Source organism: Polyodon spathula, chromosome 45, assembly GCF_017654505.1.
Source record: "Polyodon spathula isolate WHYD16114869_AA chromosome 45, ASM1765450v1, whole genome shotgun sequence".
Lineage (NCBI taxonomy): Eukaryota > Metazoa > Chordata > Actinopteri > Acipenseriformes > Polyodontidae > Polyodon > Polyodon spathula.
The window spans coordinates 1,437,996-1,465,837 of NC_054578.1; the positions used below are offsets into that span (position 1 = coordinate 1,437,996).

At 53.8% G+C, this 27,842-nt stretch overlaps 1 protein-coding gene across 1 annotated transcript; it reads left to right on the plus strand.

The window, feature by feature from the left end:
* The first annotated feature begins 3,469 nt into the window (after positions 1 to 3,469).
* On the plus strand, positions 3,470 to 27,842 carry trpm4a (transient receptor potential cation channel, subfamily M, member 4a). The gene is made up of 28 exons (XM_041237534.1): positions 3,470 to 3,628; positions 9,835 to 9,896; positions 10,611 to 10,788; positions 11,191 to 11,371; positions 11,606 to 11,772; positions 12,162 to 12,336; positions 12,719 to 12,783; positions 12,943 to 13,125; positions 13,477 to 13,579; positions 14,007 to 14,125; positions 14,364 to 14,600; positions 14,846 to 14,986; positions 15,102 to 15,191; positions 15,431 to 15,560; positions 15,644 to 15,801; positions 16,008 to 16,120; positions 16,567 to 16,665; positions 17,127 to 17,173; positions 17,477 to 17,730; positions 18,516 to 18,634; positions 20,697 to 20,829; positions 21,101 to 21,275; positions 22,905 to 23,067; positions 24,539 to 24,720; positions 25,072 to 25,204; positions 25,903 to 25,975; positions 26,903 to 26,996; positions 27,294 to 27,842. Exons 1-28 carry the CDS (start codon positions 3,536 to 3,538, stop codon positions 27,329 to 27,331), a joined length of 3,705 nt encoding a protein of 1,234 aa, XP_041093468.1. The 5' UTR covers positions 3,470 to 3,535; the 3' UTR covers positions 27,332 to 27,842.

Here is a 27,842-nt window from a genome sequence, read left to right on the forward strand (position 1 = left end):
GTGTGTGTGTGTGTGTGTGTGTGTGTGTGTGTGTGTGTGTGTGTGTGTGTGTGTCTCTCTCTCTCTCTCTCTCTCTCTCTCTCTCTCTCTCTCTCCGTCAACCCTCTCTCTCTCTCTCACTCGTCTCAGTGTGGGTGTGTGTGTGTGTGTGTATATAGTTAGTGTATAGTGTGTGTGTGTGTGTATAGTTAGCGTGTGTGTATCTGTAACTCTTGACAACCCTCGTTAGCTCTTGATCAGCCCCCAGTGTGTCTAGCGAACAAGCTCAGGTGTGTCTGATTATTAAACTCCTAGTGAAAGCAGGGCTGGATCACACCGCTGTGCAGCGGGAGTCTTATTAAAACCTGAAAGCAGGACTGTGATTATATACTCCTAGTGAAAGCAGGTGTGTATCACACCGCTGTGCAGTGGGAGTCTGATTATTAAACTCCTAGTGAAACCAGGACTGGATCACACTGCTGTGCAGCGGGAGTCTGCTTATTATCCTAGTGAAACCAGGACTGGATCACACTGCTGTGCAGGTGAGTCTGATTATTAAACTCCTAGTGAGAGCAGGACTGGATCACACTGCTGTGCAGGGGAGTCTGATTATTAAACTCCTAGTGAAAGCAGGACTGGATCACACTGCTGTGCAGCGGGAGTCTGATTATTAAACTCCTAGTGAAAGCAGGACTGGATCACACCGCTGTGCAGCGGGAGTCTGATTATTAAACTCCTAGTGAAAGCAGGACTGGATCACACTGCTGTGCAGCGGGAGTCTGATTATTAAACTCCTAGTGAAAGCAGGACTGGATCACACTGCTGTGCAGCGGGAGTCTGATTATTAAACTCCTAGTGAAAGCAGGACTGGATCACACTGCTGTGCAGCGGGAGTCTGATTATTAAACTCCTAGTGAAAGCAGGACTGGATCACACTGCTGTGCAGCGAGAGTCTGATTCCCAGCCCTGTGACTTTCTGTGAGTGTCAATACAGTATAACACAGAGATCAATAAACTATAACACCTAGATCAATACACACACACACCGAGACAGTGATACACACACACACACACACACACACACACAGTTGTAATTGGCATAGTTGGCAGGGTCTATGTAATTAAATTCAGAACTGACACGCACACACTGACACACACACACAAACACACACACACACACAACTGACACACGCACACACTGACACGCACACACACTGACACAGAATCAGTATGAAAAGTGCTGGTGAGAGTGGAACTCGACACCGAAAACAATCGCCACCCCCCCCCCCCCCCCCCCCCCCCCCGCATCCCCCCCGCACTCAGGGTGTGGGGGGGGGGGGGGGGGGGGGGGGCAGCTGTTTCTATTAATACCCTCCCTAACCCCCCAGGAAAGAAAGAGAGAGAGAGAGAGAGAAGAGATTTATAAAGTATTATTATTATTATTATTATTATTATTATTGTTGTTGTTGTTGTTATTAGCGCTTGATTTATTGATATATTTATCTGAATCTGTATTCCCCTCTGGTTTTATTTTTTATTCTGTCTCAGTGTGCAGAACCTCAGCAAAGCTGATCGTCTGTTGTTGTTGTTTGTTTGTTTATTATTTACGTTGCTCTGGCAACACTCGAGAATGCAGCACCGCTCTGATTATCTCAATCTGATAATAATGATAATCAATCGACCCCCCCCCCCCCCCCCCCCAGGCAGGAAACACGTGCAGATGACAGGCAGGATTGACTGACAGATGCGTTTGTCAAGAGCGGTGATCTGCTTTCCACTGCTTGCGGTTTTAATATTATTACTAGTTAAAGTCGATGTTAAACAGAGCCAGGTAGGAGGTTCGGTCCAAACAGAGCGCCGAACTCAGCGAGGGGGGGGTAATATACATACAAACCAGTTACCCAGACACACTGGGGGCTGATCGAGCTGGGCGCAGAGAAACCTGGACTGGATCACACTGCTGTGCAATAGGAGTCTGATTCCCAGCCCTGTGGATCTCACAGTGAAACCTGGACTGGATCACACTGCTGTGCAAAAGGAGTCAGATTCCCAGCCCTGTGGATCTCTCTATTATACTGTATTGATCAGTCTATTATACTGTATTGATCTCTGTCCTGCTTTCACTGGATTGACACTCTCTCACAAAAAGTCACAGGGCTGGGAATCAGACTCCCGCTGCACAGCAGTGTGATCCAGTCCTGCTTTCACTAGGAGTTTAATAATCAGACTCCCGCTGCACAGCAGTGTGATCCAGTCCTGCTTTCACTAGGAGTTTAATAATCAGACTCCCGCTGCACAGCAGTGTGATCCAGTCCTGCTTTCACTAGGAGTTTAATAATCAGACTCCCGCTGCACAGCAGTGTGATCCAGTCCTGCTTTCACTAGGAGTTTAATAATCAGACTCCCGCTGCACAGCAGTGTGATCCAGTCCTGCTTTCACTAGGAGTTTAATAATCAGACTCCCGCTGCACAGCGGTGTGATCCAGTCCTGCTTTCACTAGGAGTTTAATAATCAGACTCCCGCTGCACAGCAGTGTGATCCAGTCCTGCTTTCACTAGGAGTTTAATAATCAGACTCCCGCTGCACAGCGGTGTGATCCAGTCCTGCTTTCACTAGGAGTTTAATAATCAGACTCCCGCTGCACAGCAGTGTGATCCAGTCCTGCTTTCACTAGGAGTTTAATAATCAGACTCCCGCTGCACAGCAGTGTGATCCAGTCCTGCTTTCACTAGGAGTTTAATAATCAGACTCCCGCTGCACAGCAGTGTGATCCAGTCCTGCTTTCACTAGGAGTTTAATAATCAGACTCCCGCTGCACAGCAGTGTGATCCAGTCCTGCTTTCACTAGGAGTTTAATAATCAGACTCCCGCTGCACAGCGGTGTGATCCAGTCCTGCTTTCACTAGGAGTTTAATAATCAGACTCCCGCTGCACAGCAGTGTGATCCAGTCCTGCTTTCACTAGGAGTTTAATAATCAGACTCCCGCTGCACAGCAGTGTGATCCAGTCCTGCTTTCACTAGGAGTTTAATAATCAGACACACCTGAGCTTGTGTAGAGAAGCTGACTAACAAGGTTACAGGGAGAGACGGAAAGGTGACTTTGAAAAAGTCCTTAGGTGAAGTGAAAGTCTGAAGTTTGTGCGCGTCGATTCCCTCCCTCTCCTCCTTTATATTCCAAAACCACTCCCTTCTTCCTCCTTCACTCGTGAATTGAACAAGTGGACACAAGAGAGAGAGAGAGAGAGAGAGAGAGAGAGAGAGAGAGAGAGGAATGAGAAGTCGGGTTTAATTCTGTCTGCCGGGGAATAAAAAGGAGAAGAAAAAAAAACGCAACTCGATTATACGTTTGTTGGAAGAGAGAGAGAAGAGAAAGAGAGAGAGAAGAGAAAGAAAGAGAGAAGAGAAAGAGAGAGAGGAGAAAGAGAGAAGAGAGAGAGAGAGGAGAAAGAGAGAGAGAAGAGAGAGAGGAGAAGAAAATGAGAGAGAAGAGAGAAGAGAAAGAGAGAGAGAAGAGAAAGAGAGAAGAGAAAGAGAGAGAGAGAGAAGGGGGGATCATGAAAAAGAAAGTAAAGGATCTAAAAGAAGGGGAAGGAGGAGGAGAGAAAGCAGTGAACGCCAGCGAGGAGAAAAAGACGGAGAAAGACCAGGTGAGAAGTTACCTGACTGTTTAAAACAAACAAAAAAAATCATTGTTTGACGTTCGTTGTTTGTTTTATTTATTTAATTAATTCCACGCTTTTCGGTTTTAAAACACGACACGAATTCGGTAGGAATTATTAAAAAAAAAGGGGCGGGTTTGTGCTTCGTTTATTTTTATAAAAGCCTGTTTTTCAATGCTGCTATTCCTGTTCAATTATTTCGTAAAACACCCGGGTTTCGTGTCAAATTAACTGATTGTTAATCTGGGTCGGGCTGCGTTTCCGACGGGCGTGTTTGTTTTCTTGTTTTGTGGAAAGATCGTGTTTCAGAAACCGGTTATTCAAGAAGTGATTAGATTGAGTTAATTCACAAAATAACTCTTACTGAAAGAGCGCCAGACCGCGAGTGAGGTGTGAACAGAGGCTCCCCTCGACGCAGTCTCGCCGTTTCCTCTTGCTGTTTGCAGAGTGAGGTGTGAACGGAGGCTCCCCTCGACGCAGTCTCGCCGTTTCCTCTTGTTGTTTGCGGAGTGAGGTGTGAACGCAGGCTCCCCTCGACGCAGTCTCCCCGTTTCCTCTTGTTGTTTGCAGAGTGAGGTGTGAACGGAGGCTCCCCTCGACGCAGTCTCGCCGTTTCCTCTTGCTGTTTGCAGAGTGAGGTGTGAACGGAGGCTCCCCTCGACGCAGTCTCGCCGTTTCCTCTTGCTGTTTGCAGAGTGAGGTGTGAACGGAGGCTCCCCTCGACGCAGTCTCGCCGTTTCCTCTTGTTGTTTGCAGAGTGAGGTGTGAACGGAGGCTCCCCTCGACGCAGTCTCGCCGTTTCCTCTTGTTGTTTGCAGAGTGAGGTGTGAACGGAGGCTCCCCTCGACGCAGTCTCGCCGTTTCCTCTTGCTGTTTGCAGAGTGAGGTGTGAACGGAGGCTCCCCTCGACGCAGTCTCGCCGTTTCCTCTTGCTGTTTGCAGAGTGAGGTGTGAACGGAGGCTCCCCTCGACGCAGTCTCGCCGTTTCCTCTTGCTGTTTGCAGAGTGAGGTGTGAACGCAGGCTCCCCTCGACGCAGTCTCCCCGTTTCCTCTTGCTGTTTGCAGAGTGAGGTGTGAACGGAGGCTCCCCTCGACGCAGTCTCGCCGTTTCCTCTTGCTGTTTGCAGAGTGAGGTGTGAACGCAGGCTCCCCTCGACGCAGTCTCCCCGTTTCCTCTTGCTGTTTGCAGAGTGAGGTGTGAACGGAGGCTCCCCTCGACGCAGTCTCGCCGTTTCCTCTTGCTGTTTGCAGAGTGAGGTGTGAACGGAGGCTCCCCTCGACGCAGTCTCGCCGTTTCCTCTTGTTGTTTGCAGAGTGAGGTGTGAACGGAGGCTCCCCTCGACGCAGTCTCGCCGTTTCCTCTTGTTGTTTGCAGAGTGAGGTGTGAACGCAGGCTCCCCTCGACGCAGTCTCGCCGTTTCCTCTTGCTGTTTGCAGAGTGAGGTGTGAACGGAGGCTCCCCTCGACGCAGTCTCGCCGTTTCCTCTTGCTGTTTGCAGAGTGAGGTGTGAACGCAGGCTCCCCTCGACGCAGTCTCGCCGTTTCCTCTTGCTGTTTGCAGAGTGAGGTGTGAACGCAGGCTCCCCTCGACGCAGTCTCGCCGTTTCCTCTTGCTGTTTGCAGAGTGAGGTGTGAACGCAGGCTCCCCTCGACGCAGTCTCGCCGTTTCCTCTTGCTGTTTGCAGAGTGAGGTGTGAACGCAGGCTCCCCTCGACGCAGTCTCGCCGTTTCCTCTTGCTGTTTGCAGAGTGAGGTGTGAACGCAGGCTCCCCTCGACGCAGTCTCCCCGTTTCCTCTTGCTGTTTGCAGAGTGAGGTGTGAACGCAGGCTCCCCTCGACGCAGTCTCGCCGTTTCCTCTTGCTGTTTGCAGAGTGAGGTGTGAACGGAGGCTCCCCTCGACGCAGTCTCCCCGTTTCCTCTTGTTGTTTGCAGAGTGAGGTGTGAACGGAGGCTCCCCTCCTCTTGCTGTTTGCACGCAGTCTCGCCGTTTCCTCTTGTTGTTTGCAGAGTGAGGTGTGAACGCAGGCTCCCCTCGACGCAGTCTCCCCGTTTCCTCTTGTTGTTTGCAGAGTGAGGTGTGAACGGAGGCTCCCCTCGACGCAGTCTCGCCGTTTCCTCTTGTTGTTTGCAGAGTGAGGTGTGAACGGAGGCTCCCCTCGACGCAGTCTCGCCGTTTCCTCTTGCTGTTTGCAGAGTGAGGTGTGAACGGAGGCTCCCCTCGACGCAGTCTCCCCGTTTCCTCTTGTTGTTTGCAGAGTGAGGTGTGAACGCAGGCTCCCCTCGACGCAGTCTCCCCGTTTCCTCTTGCTGTTTGCAGAGTGAGGTGTGAACGGAGGCTCCCCTCGACGCAGTCTCGCCGTTTCCTCTTGCTGTTTGCAGAGTGAGGTGTGAACGGAGGCTCCCCTCGACGCAGTCTCGCCGTTTCCTCTTGTTGTTTGCAGAGTGAGGTGTGAACGGAGGCTCCCCTCGACGCAGTCTCGCCGTTTCCTCTTGTTGTTTGCAGAGTGAGGTGTGAACGGAGGCTCCCCTCGACGCAGTCTCGCCGTTTCCTCTTGCTGTTTGCAGAGTGAGGTGTGAACGCAGGCTCCCCTCGACGCAGTCTCCCCGTTTCCTCTTGTTGTTTGCAGAGTGAGGTGTGAACGCAGGCTCCCCTCGACGCAGTCTCGCCGTTTCCTCTTGCTGTTTGCAGAGTGAGGTGTGAACGCAGGCTCCCCTCGACGCAGTCTCGCCGTTTCCTCTTGTTGTTTGCAGAGTGAGGTGTGAACGGAGGCTCCCCTCGACGCAGTCTCGCCGTTTCCTCTTGCTGTTTGCAGAGTGAGGTGTGAACGCAGGCTCCCCTCGACGCAGTCTCGCCGTTTCCTCTTGTTGTTTGCAGAGTGAGGTGTGAACGGAGGCTCCCCTCGACGCAGTCTCGCCGTTTCCTCTTGTTGTTTGCAGAGTGAGGTGTGAACGGAGGCTCCCCTCGACGCAGTCTCGCCGTTTCCTCTTGCTGTTTGCAGAGTGAGGTGTGAACGCAGGCTCCCCTCGACGCAGTCTCGCCGTTTCCTCTTGTTGTTTGCAGAGTGAGGTGTGAACGCAGGCTCCCCTCGACGCAGTCTCGCCGTTTCCTCTTGCTGTTTGCAGAGTGAGGTGTGAACGGAGGCTCCCCTCGACGCAGTCTCGCCGTTTCCTCTTGTTGTTTGCAGAGTGAGGTGTGAACGCAGGCTCCCCTCGACGCAGTCTCGCCGTTTCCTCTTGTTGTTTGCAGAGTGAGGTGTGAACGGAGGCTCCCCTCGACGCAGTCTCGCCGTTTCCTCTTGTTGTTTGCAGAGTGAGGTGTGAACGGAGGCTCCCCTCGACGCAGTCTCGCCGTTTCCTCTTGTTGTTTGCAGAGTGAGGTGTGAACGCAGGCTCCCCTCGACGCAGTCTCGCCGTTTCCTCTTGCTGTTTGCAGAGTGAGGTGTGAACGGAGGCTCCCCTCGACGCAGTCTCGCCGTTTCCTCTTGCTGTTTGCAGAGTGAGGTGTGAACGCAGGCTCCCCTCGACGCAGTCTCGCCGTTTCCTCTTGTTGTTTGCAGAGTGAGGTGTGAACGGAGGCTCCCCTCGACGCAGTCTCGCCGTTTCCTCTTGTTGTTTGCAGAGTGAGGTGTGAACGGAGGCTCCCCTCGACGCAGTCTCGCCGTTTCCTCTTGTTGTTTGCAGAGTGAGGTGTGAACGGAGGCTCCCCTCGACGCAGTCTCGCCGTTTCCTCTTGCTGTTTGCAGAGTGAGGTGTGAACGGAGGCTCCCCTCGACGCAGTCTCGCCGTTTCCTCTTGCTGTTTGCAGAGTGAGGTGTGAACGGAGGCTCCCCTCGAGAGTGAGGTGTGAACGCAGTCCCCTCGACGCAGTTTCCTCTTGTTGTTTGCAGAGTGAGGTGTGAACGGAGGCTCCCCTCGATGCAGTCTCGCCGTTTCCTCTTGTTGTTTGCAGAGTGAGGTGTGAATGGAGGTTCGCTGGAGTTTATTGACAGGGAGCGGGAGGTGATCGATTACTCGATATTGTTTCATTTATTGGTTTGTTTGCTCGAGGCGTCTGTAAACAGCAGTGCGAACTCGAGGAACTCGCTAGAAAGACGAGCTCAGACTCAACCAGCCGATCGTGGAATAAGAAGAGTGAGTAATATTTCAAAGTGATACATTTACCTCGATTAAAAAATAAATATATAAACACACAGACGCACACACACTTGAGATACAGACACACTGAGACACACACACACATGCACTGAGACACACTGAGACACACTGAGACACACAGAGACACACTGAGACACACACTGAGATACACACACACGGAGACACACACACACACACACACACACACACAGAGACACACTGAGACACACACACACGCACACACACACACTGAGACACACACACACACACACTGAGATGTGAACAGACACATGAGACACACACAACAACACACAACGTGTGTGTGACACACTGAGACACACACTGCAGACACATGAGATAAGGGTTCACACACACACACTGAGACACACACACACTGAGACACACACACGCAGTGAGACACACTGAGATACACACACACACGTCTACCTGAGGACCTACACACACGCGTGTGACACACTGAGATACACACACTTATGGGCGTTGAATCTAAGTGAGATGTGTGACTCTATGTGTGCACATGAGGACACACCACCCGCCGTGATCCACACGAGATACAACACATTGGAGACACACACACACTGACACACACACACACACACGCACAGACACACTGAGATACACACACACGCACACACACACACTGAGATACACACACACACACGCACACACACACTGAGATGCGCACACACACTGAGACACACACACACCGCTCTCTCAGCGTGGGTGTTTCTCGTTCGTGTTTGGATTTGCCTCGCAGGCTCTATTTTTAAATCTCATTTCACTCTGCGGTTTCCAGCGGCCTCGAGGAAGCGAGAAACCAGCAGGGAAAACGTTACATATGAACATCAACACTGCAGATAATAATAAAACCAATCATTTGCATAATCAAGAGATAAACCTCCGTTTCAGTTCCATTACCGAGAAACACACAGCAAGAGACGCACGGGGGACACGGGAGGGGGGGGGGGGGGGGGGGGGGAGGGGTCCCTCTCACTCTCACTTCACGATGGAGTCTCGGTAGAGGTTTTAGACGCAGAGGTAAAGCCGGTTTGTAATGAAATTTTGAATCTCACTCTTTTTTTCACACGAGGAGAGCGGATTGCTGCTTGTAATTTGACACAAACCCCCCCCCCCCCCCCCAAAAACAAAAAAACTGCAGAGAGAGAGAGAGAGAGAGAGGAATTCAGACAGCAGCTGTGAAAATCAAACGTGTCAAAACGTGTTCAAAAATCTCCCTTATAAAAAAGGTCACTCTGCTTTACAATGCTCTCCTATCCTTTACCAGACCTCTCTGTGCTTCACAATGCTTCCCTGTGCTTTACCAGACCTCTCTGTGCTTTACAATGCTTCCCTGTGCTTTACCAGACCTCTCTGTGCTTTACAATGCTTCCCTGTGCTTTACCAGACCTCTCTGTGCTTTACAATGCTTCCCTGTGCTTTACCAGACCTCTCTGTGCTTTACAATGCTTCCCTGTGCTTTACCAGACCTCTCTGTGCTTTACAATGCTTCCCTGTGCTTTACCAGACCTCTCTGTGCTTTACAATGCTTCCCTGTGCTTTACCAGACCTCTCTGTGCTTTACAATGCTTCCCTGTGCTTTACCAGACCTCTCTGTGCTTTACAATGCTTCCCTGTGCTTTACCAGACCTCTCTGTGCTTTACAATGCTTCCCTGTGCTTTACCAGACCTCTCTGTGCTTTACAATGCTTCCCTGTGCTTTACCAGACCTCTCTGTGCTTTACAATGCTTCCCTATGCTTTACCAGACCTCTCTGTGTTTACAATGCTTCCCTGTGCTTTACCAGACCTCTCTGTGCTTTACAATGCTTCCCTGTGCTTTACCAGACCTCTCTGTGCTTTACAATGCTTCCCTGTGCTTTACCAGACCTCTCTGTGCTTTATAATGCTTCCCTGTGCTTTACAATCACTTTTGTTCTGCAAACAATCCTGCTGGAATTGTCATTGGAATTCTCATTGGAATGTGTGTTCAGAATTCAGAATGGAACGGAATGATTCTGTTTTTGTTTCTCTCTCACAGACTTGGATCCCTAAGATTATTAAGAAGAGAGTTTGCACGGCTTTCATTGAAGACCCGGGGAGGTGAGGCAGGGAGGGGAAGGGAGGGGAGGTGAGAGGGAGGGGAGGTGAGAGGTGGCAGGGAGGGGGGGGGAGGGGAGGGGAGGGGAGGGGAGGCAGGGAGGGAGGGGAGGCAGGGAGGGGGGGGGAGGGAGGGGAACGGAGGGCAGGGCCTCCAGGGGAGGAGGGAGGGGAACGCAGGGAGGGGGAGGTGAGGCAGGGAGGGGATCCTTCCCTACGGGAGGGGAGGTGAGGCAGGGAGGGGAGGGGAGGGGAGGGGGGGAGGGGAGGGGAGGCAGGGAGGGGAGGCCAGGGGAGGGAGGGGAGAGCAGGAGGGAGGGAGGGAGAGGAGGGGAGGGGAGGGAGGGACGGGGAGGGGAGGGGAGGGGAGGGGAGGGAGGGGAGGGGAGCCCTCCTTCCCTCCCCTCCCTCCCTCAGGGGGACAGCCTGGAGGGGAGGGGAGGCCAGGGGAGGGGAAGGGGGGGAGGTGAACCTCCAGGTGGCGGGGAGGGGCGGGGAGGGAGGGGGAGGGCAGGGGAGTAGAGAGGGGAGGCAGGGAGGGGAGGGGAGGCAGAGAGGGAGGGGAGAGGAGGGGACGCAGGGAGGGGAGGGGAGGAGGGGAGGGGAGGCAGGGACGGAGGGGAGAGGAGGGGACGCAGGGAGGGGAGGGGAGGCAGGGAGGGGAGGTGTGTGTGTGTGTGTGTGTGTGTGAGCCCCTCTCCTCTCCTCTCTCCTCAGTAATGGGGTGAGGTGTCAGTGTGGGCTCTCTCGGCCTCGTCACGGACCCACTGCCACGGAGGATCACTTTGGAGCTGCGATCGTGAGCAACTGGGACTCCAGCCATCATTCCAGCGAACAACCGACAGACGCCTTCGGAGACGTGGAATTCTCAGGACTGGGGAAAAAACACAGACATGTGAGAGAGAGAGAGAGAGAGAGGGGGGAGAGAGAGAGGAGAGGGAGGAGAGAGGAGAGGAGGAGAGAGAGAGGAGAGAGAGGGAGAGAGAGGAGAGAGAGAGGGGAGAGAGAGGGAGGGGGGAGAGAGAGAGAGAGAGAGGGAGAGAGGAGAGAGAGGAGAGGGGTAGGGGGAAGAGAGAGAGAGGGAGAGGGGGGAGAGAGAGAGGGGGAGGAGGGAGGAGAGAGGATAGGGAGAGGGGAGATGGGAGAGAGGAGAAAGAGGGTAGGAGAGGAGGGAGAGGGGAGAGAGGAGAAAGAGGGGGGGGAGGGGGGAGAGAGGAGGGGGGAGAGGAATAGTTTCTGTTTGTATCCCTCTCTCTCTCTATCGACGTGTCTCTCAATGTCTCTCTCTGTGTTTCAGTTCCTGCGGCTCTCCAGCGATACGAAGCCCCAGGTTGTTTACAGCATGATCACACATCACTGGCAGATCCCGCCCCCCTCCCTCGTCGTCTCTGTCGTCGGGGGCGACGGGAACTTCGAGATCAAGTCCTGGGTGAAGGACGTGCTGAGACAAGGGCTGGTGAAGGCAGCTCAGAGCACGGGTGCGAAAGAGAGAAACACACTGAGAGACACACTGAGAGACACACGGAGAGACACACTGAGACATACACTAAGACACACTGAGAGACATACACTGAGAGACACACGGAGACACACACTGAGAGACACACTGAGACACACACACACTGAGAGACACAGTGAGAGACACACACTGAGAGACACACGGAGACAGACAGAGAGACGCAGATTGAATCGAATCCTGTCTCCTCTCTCAGGGTCTTGGATCATCACAGCAGGGCTGCATTCTGGGATCAGTCGATTTGTGGGAGAAGCCGTGAGGGATCATTCGACAGCCAGCACACAGTCCAGTGCGAAGGTCATCGCCATGGGGATCACGCCCTGGGGGGTCGTTCACAACCGAGAGCAACTGGTCAATGCAGAGGTGAGGGGGGGGGGGGGGGAGAGAGAGAGAGAGAGAGAGAGAGAGAGAGAGAGAGAGAGAGAGAGAGAGGGGAGAGAGAGGAGAGAGGAGAGGGAGGGAGAGAGAGAGAGAGAGAGAGGAGAGGAGAGAGAGAGAGAGAGAGAGGAGAGAGACAGAAGAGGAGAGAGAGAAGAGACGAAAGGGGAGAGAGAGAGAAGAGAGACGAGAGTGGAGAGGAGAGAGGAGAAAGGGGAGAGAGAGAGAGAGAAGAGGGGAGAGGAGAGGAGAGGAGAGAGAGGAGAGAGAGAGAGAGGCGAGAGTGGAGAGGAGAGAGAGGAGAGAGAGGAGAATGGGGAGAGAGATCTAACTTTGCGGGAGGAGATTTAGCAACTTTTGTGTTTGATCCTCAGGGCTCTTTCCCAGCGAAGTATTTTGCAGATAACTCTGAAGGCTCCTCATGTCTGGATAGGAATTACTCCCTGTTCCTGCTGGTGGACGACGGGACCGTGGGGAGGAGCGGGGGGGAGACCAGATTCCGAGCCAGGCTGGAAGAGTACATCTCACATCAGAGGACTGGAGTGGGGGGTGAGGGAGGAGGAGAGAGAGAGAGAGAGAGAGAGAGAGAGAGAGAGAGAGATTGTGGCTCTGCCAGTCCTTCTCAAAGGAAAGGACTTTAACTCTGGGGTAGAGGGATGGGGGTGAGATGGGGGTGGGGGTAGATCTCAATGCTATTTGTTTGGGGTTGTTGTTGGGTTGTGTTGGGTTTGTGGTCAGGGTTGTGTTGTGTTGGGTTGTTGTTAGGTTGTTGTTGGGTTGTGTTGGGTTGTTGTGGGGTTGTGTTGGGTTGTTGTTGTTGGGTTGTGTTGGGTTGTGTTGGGTTGTGTTTGTGGTCGGGGTTGGGTTGTGTTGGGTTGTGTTGTTCTATGGTTAGGGATGGTTGATCTCAATGATGTTTGATTGGTTTCAGGGAGCAGGGGTATTGAGATCCCAGTGCTGTGTCTGCTGATCGCTGGAGAGCCGCACATGCTGCAGGTAAAAAACCCTGAACCCCCCCCCCCCCCCCCCTCCTCTCTCACACCCCCTCACTCTCTCCATCTCCCTCTCCCTCTCACATTCTCCCTCCCTGCCTCTCACACCCCTCTCTCCCCTCCCTCTCTCCTCTCCCCTCTCACATTCTGTCTCTCCGCACAGAGAGTGGTTCACTCGCTGAAGGACTGCAATCCATTCCTGGTTCTGGCGCGGACGGGGGGCGTGGCCGACTTCCTGTGGGATCTATTGGCCGAGAGTCTGCCGAAGGAGGGGCTTAGAGAGGAAGTGGAGGAGAGAGTGAAGAGACACTTCACTAGAGGAGACATCAGCAAACTGACTGAGATGGTGAGAGAGAGGAGAGGAGAGGAGAGAGAGAGAGGAGAGAGAGAGGGAGGAGAGAGAGAGGGAGGAAAGAGGAGGGGTGAGAGGGAGGGGAGGGGGAGGGAGGGGAGGGGGCTTCTACAGAAACAAAAAACATAGTAAATTGTATCTTAATCTCTCTGATTTGACATCTTTCTCATCTCTCCTCCTCTCTCTCCTCTTTCCCTTCTCGCCTTTCCTCTCCTCTCCCTTCTCCTCTCTCTTCTCCTCTCTCCTCATCCTTCTCCTCTCTTTTCCTCTCTCCTCATCCTTCTCCTCTCTCCTCTCCCTCTCTCTCCTCTCTCTTCTCCTCTTTCCTCTCTCCTCTCTCTTCAGGCTCTTGAGGTTGTGCAGAACAGAGATCTGGTCACCGTGTACGATGTGGAAGTTGATGGATCTGAAGAATTCGATACCATTATATTGAGAGCACTGGTCAAAGGTGAGTCAACCAGTATAAACCATTATTGCATTACCATTGCAGTGCCCCTGTCTGTGTGTCTGCATTGCCATTGAAGATCACTGAGGGGATAGTTAGCACACTGTGGTCTCATTCTACCAATGGCATCCCATTGCAGCTGCCCTATGCTTGTGCTGCCATTGCCCCTCAGTGTAATACACAACCATTATTGCATTGCCATTGCAGAGCCCCTGTCTGTGTGTCTGCATTGCCATTGAAGATCATTGAGGGGATAGTTAGCACACTGTGGTCTCATTCTACCAATGGCATCCCATTGCAGCTGCCCTATGCTTGTGCTGCCATTGCCCCTCAGTGTAATACACAACCATTATTGCATTGCCATTGCAGAGCCCCTGTCTGTGTGTCTGCATTGCCCCTCAGTGTAATTCACGCTCTCTTGCATCCTCAGCTTGTAAGCGCCAGTCCAGTAACACGTCTGAATACGTGGAGGAGCTGAAACTCGCTGTGGCCTGGAACAGAGTTGACATCGCAAAGACTGAACTGTTCAGTGGAGATGTGCACTGGAAGGTGGGGGAGAGGGAGAGGGAGAGAGTGAGAGGGGGGAGAGCGGAGAGGGAGGGAGAGGAGGAAGAAGGAGGGGGAGAGAGGGAGACAGGACAGGTTTTTAATATGTGATATCACAAATATTATAAATCATAAAGAATATTCCAGTGATCTGTAATAATGTTCTCTCTTCTCCTCTCCTCTCTCTCCTCTCTCTCTCTTCTCCTCTTTCCCCTCTCTCTCCTCTCCTCTCCTCTCTCAGTATATAGATCTTGAGGACCCCATGACTGATGCTCTGATTAATAACAAGCCCGAGTTTGTCCGGCTCTTTGTTGAAAACGGGCTGAACGTGTTTCGATACCTGAGCCCCGTGAGACTCGAGGAACTGTACTCCAACCTCCCCGAGAACTGTCTGGCCAGACAGCTGCTGCTCCAGCGGAAAACGAGGGACCCCCACCGGCACCCCCTGCCCCCCCTGAAGGAAGGGGGGCCCCTTTGTGTAAGGACTGTGCCGAATGAGGGGCACCAAGCAAGCAGGGAGGGAGGGAGGAATGGAAGGGGTGAGGGAGGGAGGGAGGGATAGAGGGAGGGACTGGGTGTTATTTACCCAGTTTTTCTCAATTGTTCCTTTTTCCTCTTCCTTCTCCATCTCTCCCTCTCTCTGTGCTCTTCTCTCTCTTTGTGTGTGCGCGTCTCGGCTCTGTGTGTCTCTCGATGCTCTCGTTGACCCTTTACTGTCCCCAGTCCCCTCAGGACAAGGACATGGACAAGTTGAGGGACAAGGTGTGCCTGCACGAGGTCTCCCATCTGCTGAAGGACCTCCTGGGGGACGTGTGTGAACCCCTGTACCCCAAAACCCCGGAGAACAGCAAGATGAGAGGGAAGGTGAGCGCTGGAGAGAGGAGGAGGGGGGGGGGGGGGGGGGGGAGGGGGGGGGGGGTGTGTGTGTTGTAACCCCCTATGCTGCATGCTGTCTCTCTCTCTCTCTCTCTCTCTATAGCCTTGCATCTCTCCCCCTCCCTGGACCAGCTTGTTTATCTGGGCTGTGCTTCAGAACCGAGCCACAATGTCCGAGTACTTCTGGGAGATGGTGAGTCTTGAACCTGGAGCCCCGGGCTCTTGTTGAACAAGAGTCTTGAACCCCGATCCCTCGGTGTGTCAGAGTCTGTAGCCCTGTCTCTCAGTCAATATGAGCTACAATCCTCTCTCTCTCTCTCGCCTCTCCTCTCCTCTCCTCTCCTCTCCTCTCTCTCTCTCTCCTCTCTCTCCTGTGAGTGAGTGCAGTGAGTCGTAACCCCCTCTCTCTCTCTCTCTCTCTCTCTCTCTCAGTGCAGTGAGTCGGTTCACTCTGCGCTTGCTGCCTGTAAGTTGTTGAAGGAACTCTCTCGTATTGAGACGGAGGCCGAGAGCAAACAAGCCATGAAAGAGCTGGCAGCGAAATTTGAACAGAGAGGCCACGGTGAGTGGAGGGGGAGGGGGAGAGGGAGAGGGGAGGGTTAGTGAGCAGAGGGAGAGGGTTGATTAATCTCTCTCTCCTCTCAGATGTGTTCAGTGAATGTTACAGGAACAGCGAGAGTCGGTCCCAAGTCACTTTTCATCAGGAAGGAGTTCCAGTTTGGGGGGGAGAAGAGGACTGGCCTTCAACTCGCTACTGCGCGCAGGACGCCAGCGCACGCTTCTCAGTCAAGACCGGGGTCCAGGTGACCAGGAGGAGAGAGGAGAGAGAGGAGAGAGAGGAGAGAGGAGAGGAGAGAGGAGAGAGGAGAGGAGGGAGAGAGAGAGGAGCATTGCAGTCTTTCTCAGCATGTCTCTGCGTGTGCCTCAGTGTGTATCTCAGCGTGTGTCTCAGCGTGTCTTTCTCAGTGTCTCTCTGTCCCTGGTTGTAATGTCTCCTCTCTCTCTGCAGACTCTCCTCAATCAGATCTGGTGGGGAGACATGGAGAGGAACACTCCGATCTGGAGATTATTGCTTGCCTTCTTCTGCCCTCCCCTGATCTACACCAACCTCATCACATTCAGGTAACCCCGCCCACCGCCCTAACCCGCCCCCAACCCCGCCCCCAGCCCTTCTCTACACCAACCTCATCACATTCAAGTAACCCAGCCCTGCCCCCAGCCCTAACCCCACCCCCAGCCCTCCTCTACACCGACCTCATCACATTCCGGTAACCCCGCCACCAGCCAGGGTTGGTCAGGGTTGGGGTTTGGGGGTTATGGTCAGGGTCAGGGTTTGGGGGTTATGGTCAGGGTTGTGGTTATGGTCAGGGTTAAGGTTTGGGGGTTATGGTCAGGGTTGGGGTTTGGGGGTTATGGTCAGGGTCAGGGTTTGGGGGTTATGGTCAGGGTTGTGGTTATGGTCAGGGTTAAGGTTTGGGGGTTATGGTCAGGGTTGGGGTTTGGGGGTTATGGTCAGGGTTGACTCCGGGTTCTGTGATCGAATCCTCTTCTTCTCTTTTCTCTCTCAGAACCCCCGAGGAGGAGGGGAAGTCTGAGGAGCCCCCCCTTCATGAGAGGGAGAGTATCGACGTAGAGACCATCTTCTCAATGAGGGAGATGATTAACAAGTACTGGAGTCCTATCTGCTCTCTCCTTCACTCCCTCCACCCCTCTCTCCATCCATCCCTCCCTCCCTCCTTCCATACCTCTCTCCATCCCTCCATCTTCTCAATGAGATGATTACCAAATACTGGAGTCCTATCTGCTCTCTCCTTCACTCCCTCCACCCCTCTCCATCCATCCCTCCCTCCCTCCTTCCATACCTCTCTCCATCCCTCCATCTTCTCAATGAGGGAGATGATTACCAAGTACTGGAGTCCTATCTGCTCTCTCCTTCACTCCCTCCACCCCTCTCTCCATCCATCCCTCCCTACTTCCTTCCATACCTCTCTCCATCTTCTCAATGAGATGATTAACAAGTACTGGAGTCCTATCTGCTCTCCAGTCCCTCCCTCTACTCCTCCCTCTCTTCTCACAGCCATCAGGCTGTACATTTCCCCTGACTCTCTCTCTCTCGTCTGTCTCGCAGTGATGAAGACGAGGAGGTATACCATGCCTTGCAGCAGATCGACAAAGGTGAGTGAAACTCTTCATCTCTATCAACTTATCTCTCTCCATCTCTCCCCTCCTCTATCCAGCTCAATCTATTTACCAAACACCCTCCCCCCTCTCACCTCCTCTTCTCTCTCCTCTACCCTCTCTAACTCCTCTCACCTCTTCTCTCCCCCTCTTCTCTCCTCCCCCTCTCTCTAACCCCCTTTTCTCCCTCCTCTCCCTCTCTCCTCCCTTCTTCTCTCCCTCTCCCCCTTTCTCTCCTAACCCCTTCTCCTCTCTTCTCCCCCTCTCGCTAACCCCCTCTCCTCCTCTCTCTCTCTGCAGACCCCTCCTTCTCTTCCCCGCCCCCCCTGGCCCATCCAAAGCCCTGCCCCTTCCTGGTGACACGCTGGAAGAAGTTTTGGTTCGCCCCCGTGACGGCCTTCCTCGGGAATGTCGTGATGTATTTCTGCTTCCTCTTCCTCTTCTCCTTCGTCATCCTGGTGGACTTCCCCCCGCCCCCCCCAGCGGGCCCCTCCAACTCCGAGATCGTGCTTTACTTCTGGGTGTTCACGCTGGTGTGCGAAGAGATCCGACAGGTGAGGGAGCCGGCCAGAGCTCTTCAATACAGACTACAAGTCCCAGCAACCCCAGTGCCGGGCATGCTGGCAGCTGTAGTTCACAAAGCCATTCATCAATGAAACCTGGGAGAGGGGATAGAGGGGAGAGGAGTGAATGGGAGGAGAAAGGGATGGAATGGAGGGAGAGAGGTGAGAGGGGAGGGAATAGAGGGGAGAGGGGAGGAGAGAGAGGAGGGAAGGGAGGAGAGACGGAGCAGGGAGAGGGGAGAGAAGGGAGGAGAGAGGACAGGGAAGGGATGGAGGGGGAGAGAGGTGAGAGGGAGGGGGAGAGGGGAGAGGGGAGAAGGGGAGAGAGAGGGGAGGGAGAGATGGGAGGGGGAGGAGAAATGGAAAGGGGATGGGAGAGAGAGAGTGGGGAGAGAAGGGGGAGAATGGAGGGAGAAGGGAAGCGTGGACAGGGGAGAGGGAGAGAGAGATGGAAAGGGAGGAGAGGGGGAGAGGGATGGAGGGCGGGAGCAGAGGGAAACGGGTCCAGGGGAAGGGGGGTAGAGGGAGGAGCACAAAGAAACAGAGCCACGAGAAGGGACGAGGGGAGAAGGAGAGACGGGGACACCACCGCAGGGTAGAAGAGAGAGGGAGCCAGATGGAGGCGCTGGAGAGCGGAACGAGAGGTGGAGGGAGGGATAAGCCGACGCCGGTAGATGACAAGCGAAAGAGGGCCACGAGGGGATCAGGGCTGAGAGGGAGAGAAGGGATGGAGAGACGGAGCAGGGAGACCCATTGCAGGTTTTTTCTCTCTGCAGAGTTTCTTCATCGTTGGAGACATTAGTGTGATGAAGAAAGCCAAGCAGTACTGCCAGGACATGTGGAACCGATTCGACATGACGGCCATCTCACTGTTCATTATAGCAGTGACCTGCAGGTACCTCCCTCCCTCCCTCCCTCCCTCCATCCATCCATCCATCCCTCCATCTCTCTCCTCACAGCCATCTCACTGTTCATTATAGCAGTGACCTGCAGGCACCCTCCCTCCCTCCTTCCATCCCTCCCTCCCTCCCTCCATCCATCCCATCCATCCATCTCCATCTCACTGTTCATTATAGCAGTGACCCACCTGGAATTATAGTAGTGTCATGAGACTGCCGGAAAGTGACCACAGTCCTACCTGTCCCGTCACTTAGTGATCCATCCCTAGGCTCCTGCCTCCCTCCCTCCCTCCCTCCATCCATCCATCCATCCATCTCTCTCTCTCTCCTCACAGCCATCTCACTGTTCATTATAGCAGTGACCTGCAGGTACCTCCCTCCCTCCCTCCCTCCCTCCCTACCCTCCCTCAGTCCAGTGTCACAGCCATCTCACTGTATCATTATAGCAGTGACCTGCCTAGGTACCTCCCTCCTCAGTACAGGTATCACATTGTCCATCCTCCCTCTCTCTCTCTCACAGCCATCTCACTGTTCATTATAGCAGTGACCTGCAGGTACCCTCCCTCCCTCCCTCCATCCATCCATCCATCCTCTCTCCTCACAGCCATCTCACTGTTCATTATAGCAGTGACCTGCAGGTACCTCCCTCCCTCCCTCCATCCATCCATCCCTCCCTCCATCTCTCTCTCCTCACAGCCATCTCACTGTTCATTATAGCAGTGACCTGCAGGTACCTCCCTCCCTCCCTCCCTCCATCCATCCATCCTCCATCCATCCCTCCATTATCTCACTGTTCATTATAGCAGTGACCGTGTAGGTACTCAATCCCTCCTCCCTCCCTACCATCCATCCATCCCTAATATCGCACTCCTCACGTCCATCTCAGGGATCCAGGTCGGAGAGGTCCTCAAGCCATCATCATCGTCATCATCTATCATACATATCTCTCCCCACCGCCATCTCACTGTTCATTATAGCAGTGACCTGCAGGCACATCCACAGCCAGATCAGGAGGATATTCGCATGGCCACTCTCCCTCACTCCTCCATCACCTCCCTCCCTCCTTCCCTCCCTCCATCCCTCCATCCTAGAGAGAAAGGAGTGTCGGTAGAGTGACAAGTAAGATCCAGTGCCCTGCAGTACCTCCCTCCCTCCTCCCCTCCCATCTAGTGGACCTGCAGGCTATAGGCGAGTTCCATCCTCCAGGGAGGACACTCCAGGTACCTCCATCCATTCCTCGTCCTCGTCCAATCCAGTCCCTCCCCTCCTCCATCCATCCATCCATCCATCCATCTCTCTCTCCTCACAGCCATCTCACTGTTCATTATAGCAGTGACCTGCAGGTACCTCCCTCCCTCCTTCCCTCCCTCCATCCATCCATCCATCCCTCCATCCATCCATCCATCCATCCACTGATTATAGGTATCGGTCACTGCGGTACCTCCGCCAAGCATCCCTCATCCAGCCAGACTCATCCCTCCCATCACTCCTCTTCTGGTAGGTAGTAGTGACATGCAGGTACCATCTATCTCCCTCACCTCCCATGTCAGAGTGAGGCGTACCTCCCCTCCCTCCATCCCTCCCTCCCTCCATCCCTCCCTCCCTCCCGAGAGCAGTGAGGTGTCCCTCACTGTCCATCCATATATCAGTCCACTGGAGGTACATCACAGGACCTCAGGTTCACCCTCCCTCCCTCCATCCATCCATCCATCCATCCATCTCTCTCTCCTCACAGCCATCTCACTGTTCATTATAGCAGTGACCTGCAGGTACCTCCCTCCCCTCCCTTCCCTCCATCCATCCATCCTCAGGGACTGTAGGGACCTCCTCACCAGGGAGGAGGGAGTGTACCAAATGAGTGACACAGTATAGCAGTAACTGGACATAACTGGGAGGCGAGGGGAGGAAGGAGTGTTCAAAAACCTATTGAGTAAGTGGGTGACATATTGCACTGCCCTTATAGCAGTGACCTGCAGGTACCTCCCTCCCTCTCTCCTCACAGCCAGCTCTCTGTTCGTTTCTGAAGTGACGGGCAGTAACTTGTCTCTCCTCTCTCAGGATGTTTCAATGCACCTATGATTTGGGGCGCACGGTGCTCTGTATTGATTTCATGGTCTTCACTCTGCGTTTGATTCACATCTTCGCTGTTCACAAGCAACTCGGACCCAAAATCATCATCGTGGGGAAAATGGTGAGTGAGTGGGGGGCACCCCAACCAAGAGTTTCAACCCCCCAGCCAAGAGTGTGACCCTCGACATCAAGCCTGGGGTTGTAGGGATCACCGAAACATCATCAACTTCTCACGATCCCCGGGATTCTGTAATGCTAGGGATTCTGGGAGCTGTAGTTCTCTGGATGAAGATTGCTAGGGATTCTGGGAGCTGTAGTTCCCTGGATGAAGAGTGCTAGGGATTCTGTGACATTTCTTCACATACTAAACACTCTCTCCTCTCTCCCCTCAGATGAAGGATGTCTTCTTCTTCCTCTTTTTCCTGGCTGTGTGGGTCATGGCCTATGGAGTGACGACTCAAGGGCTCCTGTATCGCGCCGAGTCCCGCGTGGAGTGGATCTTTCGCAAGGTTTTCTACCGACCGTACCTCCACATCTACGGACAAATCCCACTGGAGCACCTGGATGGTGAGGACAGAGTTTGGGGTCCTCTCTCCACTCCCACAGTGGAGGGGCTCCGTCTCAATCTCTCCACTCCCACAGTGGAGGGGCTCCGTCTCAATCTCTCCACTCCCACAGTGGAGGGGCTCCGTCTCAATCTCTCCACTCCCACAGTGGAGGGGCTCCGTCTCAATCTCTCCACTCCCACAGTGGAGGGGCTCCGTCTCAATCTCTCCACTCCCACAGTGGAGGGGCTCCGTCTCAATCTCTCCACTCCCACAGTGGAGGGGCTCCGTCTCAATCTCTCCACTCCCACAGTGGAGGGGCTCCGTCTCAATCTCTCCACTCCCACAGTGGAGGGGCTCCGTCTCAATCTCTCCACTCCCACAGTGGAGGGGCTCCGTCTCAATCTCTCCACTCCCACAGTGGAGGGGCTCCGTCTCAATCTCTCCACTCCCACAGTGGAGGGGCTCCGTCTCAATCTCTCCACTCCCACAGTGGAGGGGCTCCGTCTCAATCTCTCCACTCCCACAGTGGAGGGGCTCCGTCTCAATCTCTCCACTCCCACAGTGGAGGGGCTCCGTCTCAATCTCTCCACTCCCACAGTGGAGGGGCTCGGTCTCAATCTCTCCACTCCCACAGTGGAGGGGCTCCGTCTCAATCTCTCCACTCCCACAGTGGAGGGGCTCCGTCTCAATCTCTCCACCCCCACAGTGGAGGGGCTCCGTCTCAATCTCTCCACTCCCACAGTGGAGGGGCTCCGTCTCAATCTCTCCACTCCCACAGTGGAGGGGCTCCGTCTCAATCTCTCCACTCCCACAGTGGAGGGGCTCCGTCTCAATCTCTCCACTCCCACAGTGGAGGGGCTCCGTCTCAATCTCTCCACTCCCACAGTGGAGGGGCTCCGTCTCAATCTCTCCACTCCCACAGTGGAGGGGCTCCGTCTCAATCTCTCCACTCCCACAGTGGAGGGGCTCCGTCTCAATCTCTCCACTCCCACAGTGGAGGGGCTCCGTCTCAATCTCTCCACTCCCACAGTGGAGGGGCTCCGTCTCAATCTCTCCACTCCCACAGTGGAGGGGCTCCGTCTCAATCTCTCCACTCCCACAGTGGAGGGGCTCCGTCTCAATCTCTCCACTCCCACAGTGGAGGGGCTCCGTCTCAATCTCTCCACTCCCACAGTGGAGGGGCTCCGTCTCAATCTCTCCACTCCCACAGTGGAGGGGCTCCGTCTCAATCTCTCCACTCCCACAGTGGAGGGGCTCCGTCTCAATCTCTCCACTCCCACAGTGGAGGGGCTCCGTCTCAATCTCTCCACTCCCACAGTGGAGGGGCTCCGTCTCAATCTCTCCACTCCCACAGTGGAGGGGCTCCGTCTCAATCTCTCCACTCCCACAGTGGAGGGGCTCCGTCTCAATCTCTCCACTCCCACAGTGGAGGGGCTCCGTCTCAATCTCTCCACTCCCACAGTGGAGGGGCTCCGTCTCAATCTCTCCACTCCCACAGTGGAGGGGCTCCGTCTCAATCTCTCCACTCCCACAGTGGAGGGGCTCCGTCTCAATCTCTCCACCCCCACAGTGGAGGGGCTCCGTCTCAATCTCTCCTCTCTCTGTGGTCACTGCCTGTGTATTTAGTCTCCCCCCCCTCTCCCCCTAGCGACTCGACTGATGCCCACTAACTGCACGGACGACCCGGCCGCGATCGGCGACCTGCCGCCCTGCACCAACACCTACGCCAACTGGCTGGTCATTCTGCTGCTGGTCATCTACCTGCTGGTGACCAACGTGCTCCTGCTGAACCTGCTGATCGCCATGTTCAGGTGAGAGAGGGGGGGGAGGGGTCAGTGCGCTATGTGCAGGTGAGAGAGGGGAGGGGTCAGTGCGCTATGTTCAGGTGAGAGAGGGGAGGGGTCAGTGCGCTATGTTCAGGTGAGAGAGGGGAGGGGTCAGTGCGCTATGTTCAGGTGAGAGAGGGGAGGGGTCAGTGCGCTATGTTCAGGTGAGAGAGGGGAGGGGTCAGTGCGCTATGTTCAGGTGAGAGAGGGGAGGGGTCAGTGCGCTATGTTCAGGTGAGAGAGGGGAGGGGGAGGGGGTCAGAGTTACAGCCTCTCTCTCTCTCCTCTCTCCTCTCAGCTACACGTTCTCTATAGTCCAGGGGAAGAGCGATATCTACTGGAAGTTCCAGCACTACAATCTCATCGTGGAGTATCACAGCCTCTCCTCTCTCCTCTCAGCTACACGTTCTCTATAGTCCAGGGGAAGAGCGATATCTACTGGAAGTTCCAGCGCTACAATCTCATCGTGGAGTATCACAGCCTCTCCTCTCTCCTCTCTCCTCTCAGCTACACGTTCTCTATAGTCCAGGGGAAGAGCGATATCTACTGGAAGTTCCAGCACTACAATCTCATCGTGGAGTATCACAGCCTCTCCTCTCTCCTCTCAGCTACACGTTCTCTATAGTCCAGGGGAAGAGCGATATCTACTGGAAGTTCCAGCACTACAATCTCATCGTGGAGTATCACAGCCTCTCCTCTCTCCTCTCTCCTCTCAGCTACACGTTCTCTATAGTCCAGGGGAAGAGCGATATCTACTGGAAGTTCCAGCGCTACAATCTCATCGTGGAGTATCACAGCCTCTCCTCTCTCCTCTCTCCTCTCAGCTACACGTTCTCTATAGTCCAGGGGAAGAGCGATATCTACTGGAAGTTCCAGCGCTACAATCTCATCGTGGAGTATCACAGCCTCTCCTCTCTCCTCTCCTCTCAGCTACACGTTCTCTATAGTCCAGGGGAAGAGCGATATCTACTGGAAGTTCCAGCGCTACAGTCTCATCGTGGAGTATCACAGCCTCTCCTCTCTCCTCTCTCCTCTCAGCTACATGTTCTCTATAGTCCAGGGGAAGAGCGATATCTACTGGAAGTTCCAGCGCTACAGTCTCATCGTGGAGTATCACAGCCTCTCCTCTCTCCTCTCAGCTACACGTTCTCTATAGTCCAGGGGAAGAGCGATATCTACTGGAAGTTCCAGCGCTACAGTCTCATCGTGGAGTATCACAGCCTCTCCTCTCTCCTCTCTCCTCTCAGCTACACGTTCTCTATAGTCCAGGGGAAGAGCGATATCTACTGGAAGTTCCAGCGCTACAATCTCATCGTGGAGTGTCACAGCCTCTCCTCTCTACTCTCAGCTACACGTTCTCTATAGTCCAGGGGAAGAGCGATATCTACTGGAAGTTCCAGCGCTACAGTCTCATCGTGGAGTATCACAGCCTCTCCTCTCTCCTCTCTCCTCTCAGCTACACGTTCTCTATAGTCCAGGGGAAGAGCGATATCTACTGGAAGTTCCAGCGCTACAGTCTCATCGTGGAGTATCACAGTCGCCCCGCCCTCGCCCCTCCCTTCATCATCATCAGCCACCTGAACATCTTCATCAAAAGGAACGTCCGCAGAGTGGCGTCTGTGAAGAAGAGGCACTTCAGTGAGTGAGCGAGCGAGCGAGTGCGCGCTTGAGTGCGAGTGTGCGCTTGAGAGAATGAGTGAGTGTGCGATAGAGTGTGTGCTTGACAGAGTGTGAGTGTGCGCTTGAGTGTGAGCGACTTGTTTTGCTCTTGAGGTTTTGAGATTTTTCTCTCCTCTCCCTCTCTCCTCTCCTCTCTCTCTCCTCTCTCTCTCCTCTCTCTCTCTCTCCTCTCTCCTCTCTCTCTCTCTCTCCTCTCTCTCCTCTCTCTCTCCCCTCTCTTCCCTCTCTCCCCTCTCTCCTCTCTCTCTCTCTCCTCTCTTCCCTCTCTCCTCTCTCTCCCTCCTCTCTCCTTTCTCTCTCCTCTCTCAGTGGTTGATCTGAAGGGTCGTGCGGACGGTATTCTCCTCACCTGGGAGGGGGTTCAGAAGGAGAACTTCGTGGCGGGGCAGCAGAGGCTGAAGAGAGAGAGCGACTCGGAGCGGCTCAAACGCGCCTCAGTCAAGTGAGACACGGCAGTGCCGGGGGTGTTGGCCAACCCCCCACCGCCGCCAAGTAACCCCCTACGAATACTTCTCTAAAGAAAACCTCTCAAACGAAACCATTTTGAAAATTACTTGTTCCCTAAACTGTAAACTTTTGAGTTTGCTTTGGTAAAACTTATAATTTAGGAACAAGGGATTCGAGACATTCCCAGCATTGAGCTAACCCCCCGAACCCTCTATCACTCTCCTCTCTCCTCAACCCTCTATCACTCTCCTCTCTCCTCACACACCCCTCCCCTCTCCTCTCTCTCTCTCCCCTCCCCTCTCTCTCTCTCTCTCACACCCCTTCCCTCTCCTCTCTCTCTCTCTCCTCTCTCTTCTCTCCTCTCTCCCTCTCTCCCCCCTCTCTCTCTCTCTCTCTCTCTCCCCCCCCTCCCTCTCTCAGAGCGGAGGGAGGAGGAGAGAGAGTGTGGGGAGGGAGAGTTGGGGAGGGTGAGAGGAGAGAGGAGAGGGAGTGTGTGGGGAGGGGGGAGGGGAGAGGAGGCAGAGAGTTCTCTCTCTCCCCCCTCTCCTCTCCCCTCTCTCTCTCTCTCTCTCCTCTCCCTCTCCCTCCCCCTCTCTCTCTCTCTCACACCCCTCCCCTCCCCTCCCTCTCTCTCTCTCCCCTCTCCCCTCTCCTCTCTCTCTCACACCCCTCCCCTCTCCTCTCCTCTCTCAGGATGGATACTGTTTTGAAGCACATGTCTGAAATCAAAGATCACAACAGGAGACTCAAAGCCCTGGAGTCTGAGGTAAGAGGGATCTCACTGAGGAAGGGCTTGTGAACTACAGCTCCCAGCATGCCCGGCTGGTAATTCATATTTTATTTATCATGTGATCGAAGAAACTACAAAATGATGTCACTAATTAGGGGAAGCCCTAATATCAGTCCGGTATATTTCAGGGTTAGATTTCTGAGTGAGTTCATTCTATATAGAGGGGGTGCAATTCAATATGTTAACAAGGGAACATTATTCAGCAGCTTTCACTGGACTCTATGAAGCTGAGGGAGTTCATTCTATATAGAGGGGGTGCAATTCAATATGTTAACAAGGGAACATTATTCAGCAGCTTTCACTGGACTCTATGAAGCTGAGGGAGTTCATTCTATATAGAGGGGGTGCAATTCAATATGAGAACAAGGGAACATTATTCAGCAGCTTTCACTGGACTCTATGAAGCTGAGGGAGTTCATTCTATATAGAGGGGGTGCAATTCAATATGAGAACAAGGGAGCATTATTCAGCAGCTTTCACTGGACTCTATGAAGCTGAGGGAGTTCATTCTATATAGAGGGGGTGCAATTCAATATGAGAACAAGGGAACATTATTCAGCAGCTTTCACTGGACTCTATGAAGCTGAGGGAGTTCATTCTGTGTAGCTCTACACACACTGAAAGACAGACAGACAGACAGCCGGACACACGCTCTCCTATCTCTCACTGTAACAATACTCTGACCTCGAACCAACAGCCGAGGAAGCGAGGGCTGACATGACAGAAACACCCACATTCACACTGCATTGAAACACAAGGTCACCCAGAACAGAGCCCAACAAGTCAGAAAAGAGAGAGCAAAGCAAGATAGTGAACTACAGATCAAGAGGGGGATGCTAAACTCAGAGCCGTGTGCATGTGTGTGTTCACTAACCTTTCTCTCCTTCCTCTCTCTCCTCTCAGTTGGAGTATTGCAGTAGCGCCCTCTCCTGGATGGTGGAGGCATTTACAGAGAGCAACTTAATCAAAAGCACTCGGCCGCCCCCCGCTGTGAGAGGTACAGACACACAATTCAATACCTAACCTCACTGTGAGAGGTACAAAGACACCAAAACACAATACAATACAATTCAATACCTAACCCCGCTGTGAAAGGTACAGACACACAAACACACAATACAATACAATTCAATAAAGCCCATAATCCTATCCCCACTGTGAGAGATAGAGACACCAACACACAAAACAATACAAAGCAATGCAATAATCTCGCTCTACCCCTTCAATACCAGCACCCCGTCTAACAGCACCCCTTCAATACCAGCACCCCTCAATAATCTCTCTCTCTCTCCAGATCGCAATGCCGCAGTGGAACCCAGAGGACCAGAGTGACAGACAGACGGACAAAAAACAACTCGCTCAGGAATTTCATTTCAAATATTCCTCTAGTTTTCTATTTTTTTATTTTTTTTAGAAATTCTCTTTTTTTTTACAATTCATTTATGAACTCATTCCATGGTTTAACACAAACAAACAAACAAACAACTGAGAATCCGAGCTGCAGTTTGTGTGTTTGTTGAAAGGAGTTCGATCCTCCACTCCCAGAGTGCACCAGGACCCCCTCCACTCCCAGAGTGCACCAGGAACCCCCTCCACTCCCAGAGTGCACCAGGAACCCCCTCCACCTCCAGAGTGCACCAGGAACCCCCTCCACTCCCAGAGTGCACCAGGAACCCCCTCCACCTCCAGAGTGCACCAGGAACCCCCTCCACTCCCAGAGTGCACCAGGAACCCCCTCCACTCCCAGAGTGCACCAGGAACCCCCTCCACCCGCCCAGAGTGCACCAGGAACCCCCTCCACTCCCAGAGTGCACCAGGAACCCCCTCCACTCCCAGAGTGCAC

Bases quoted from the DNA above. Each gene is read 5' to 3' on its own strand.
- trpm4a (XM_041237534.1), top strand. From the start codon at position 3,536: ATGAAAAAGAAAGTAAAGGATCTAAAAGAAGGGGAAGGAGGAGGAGAG. The intron at 3,629-9,834 runs GTGAGAAGTTAC...TCTCTCTCACAG, and splicing joins AAAAGACGGAGAAAGACCAG to ACTTGGATCCCTAAGATTAT. The intron at 16,666-17,126 runs GTACTGGAGTCC...TCTGTCTCGCAG, and splicing joins ATGAGGGAGATGATTAACAA to TGATGAAGACGAGGAGGTAT.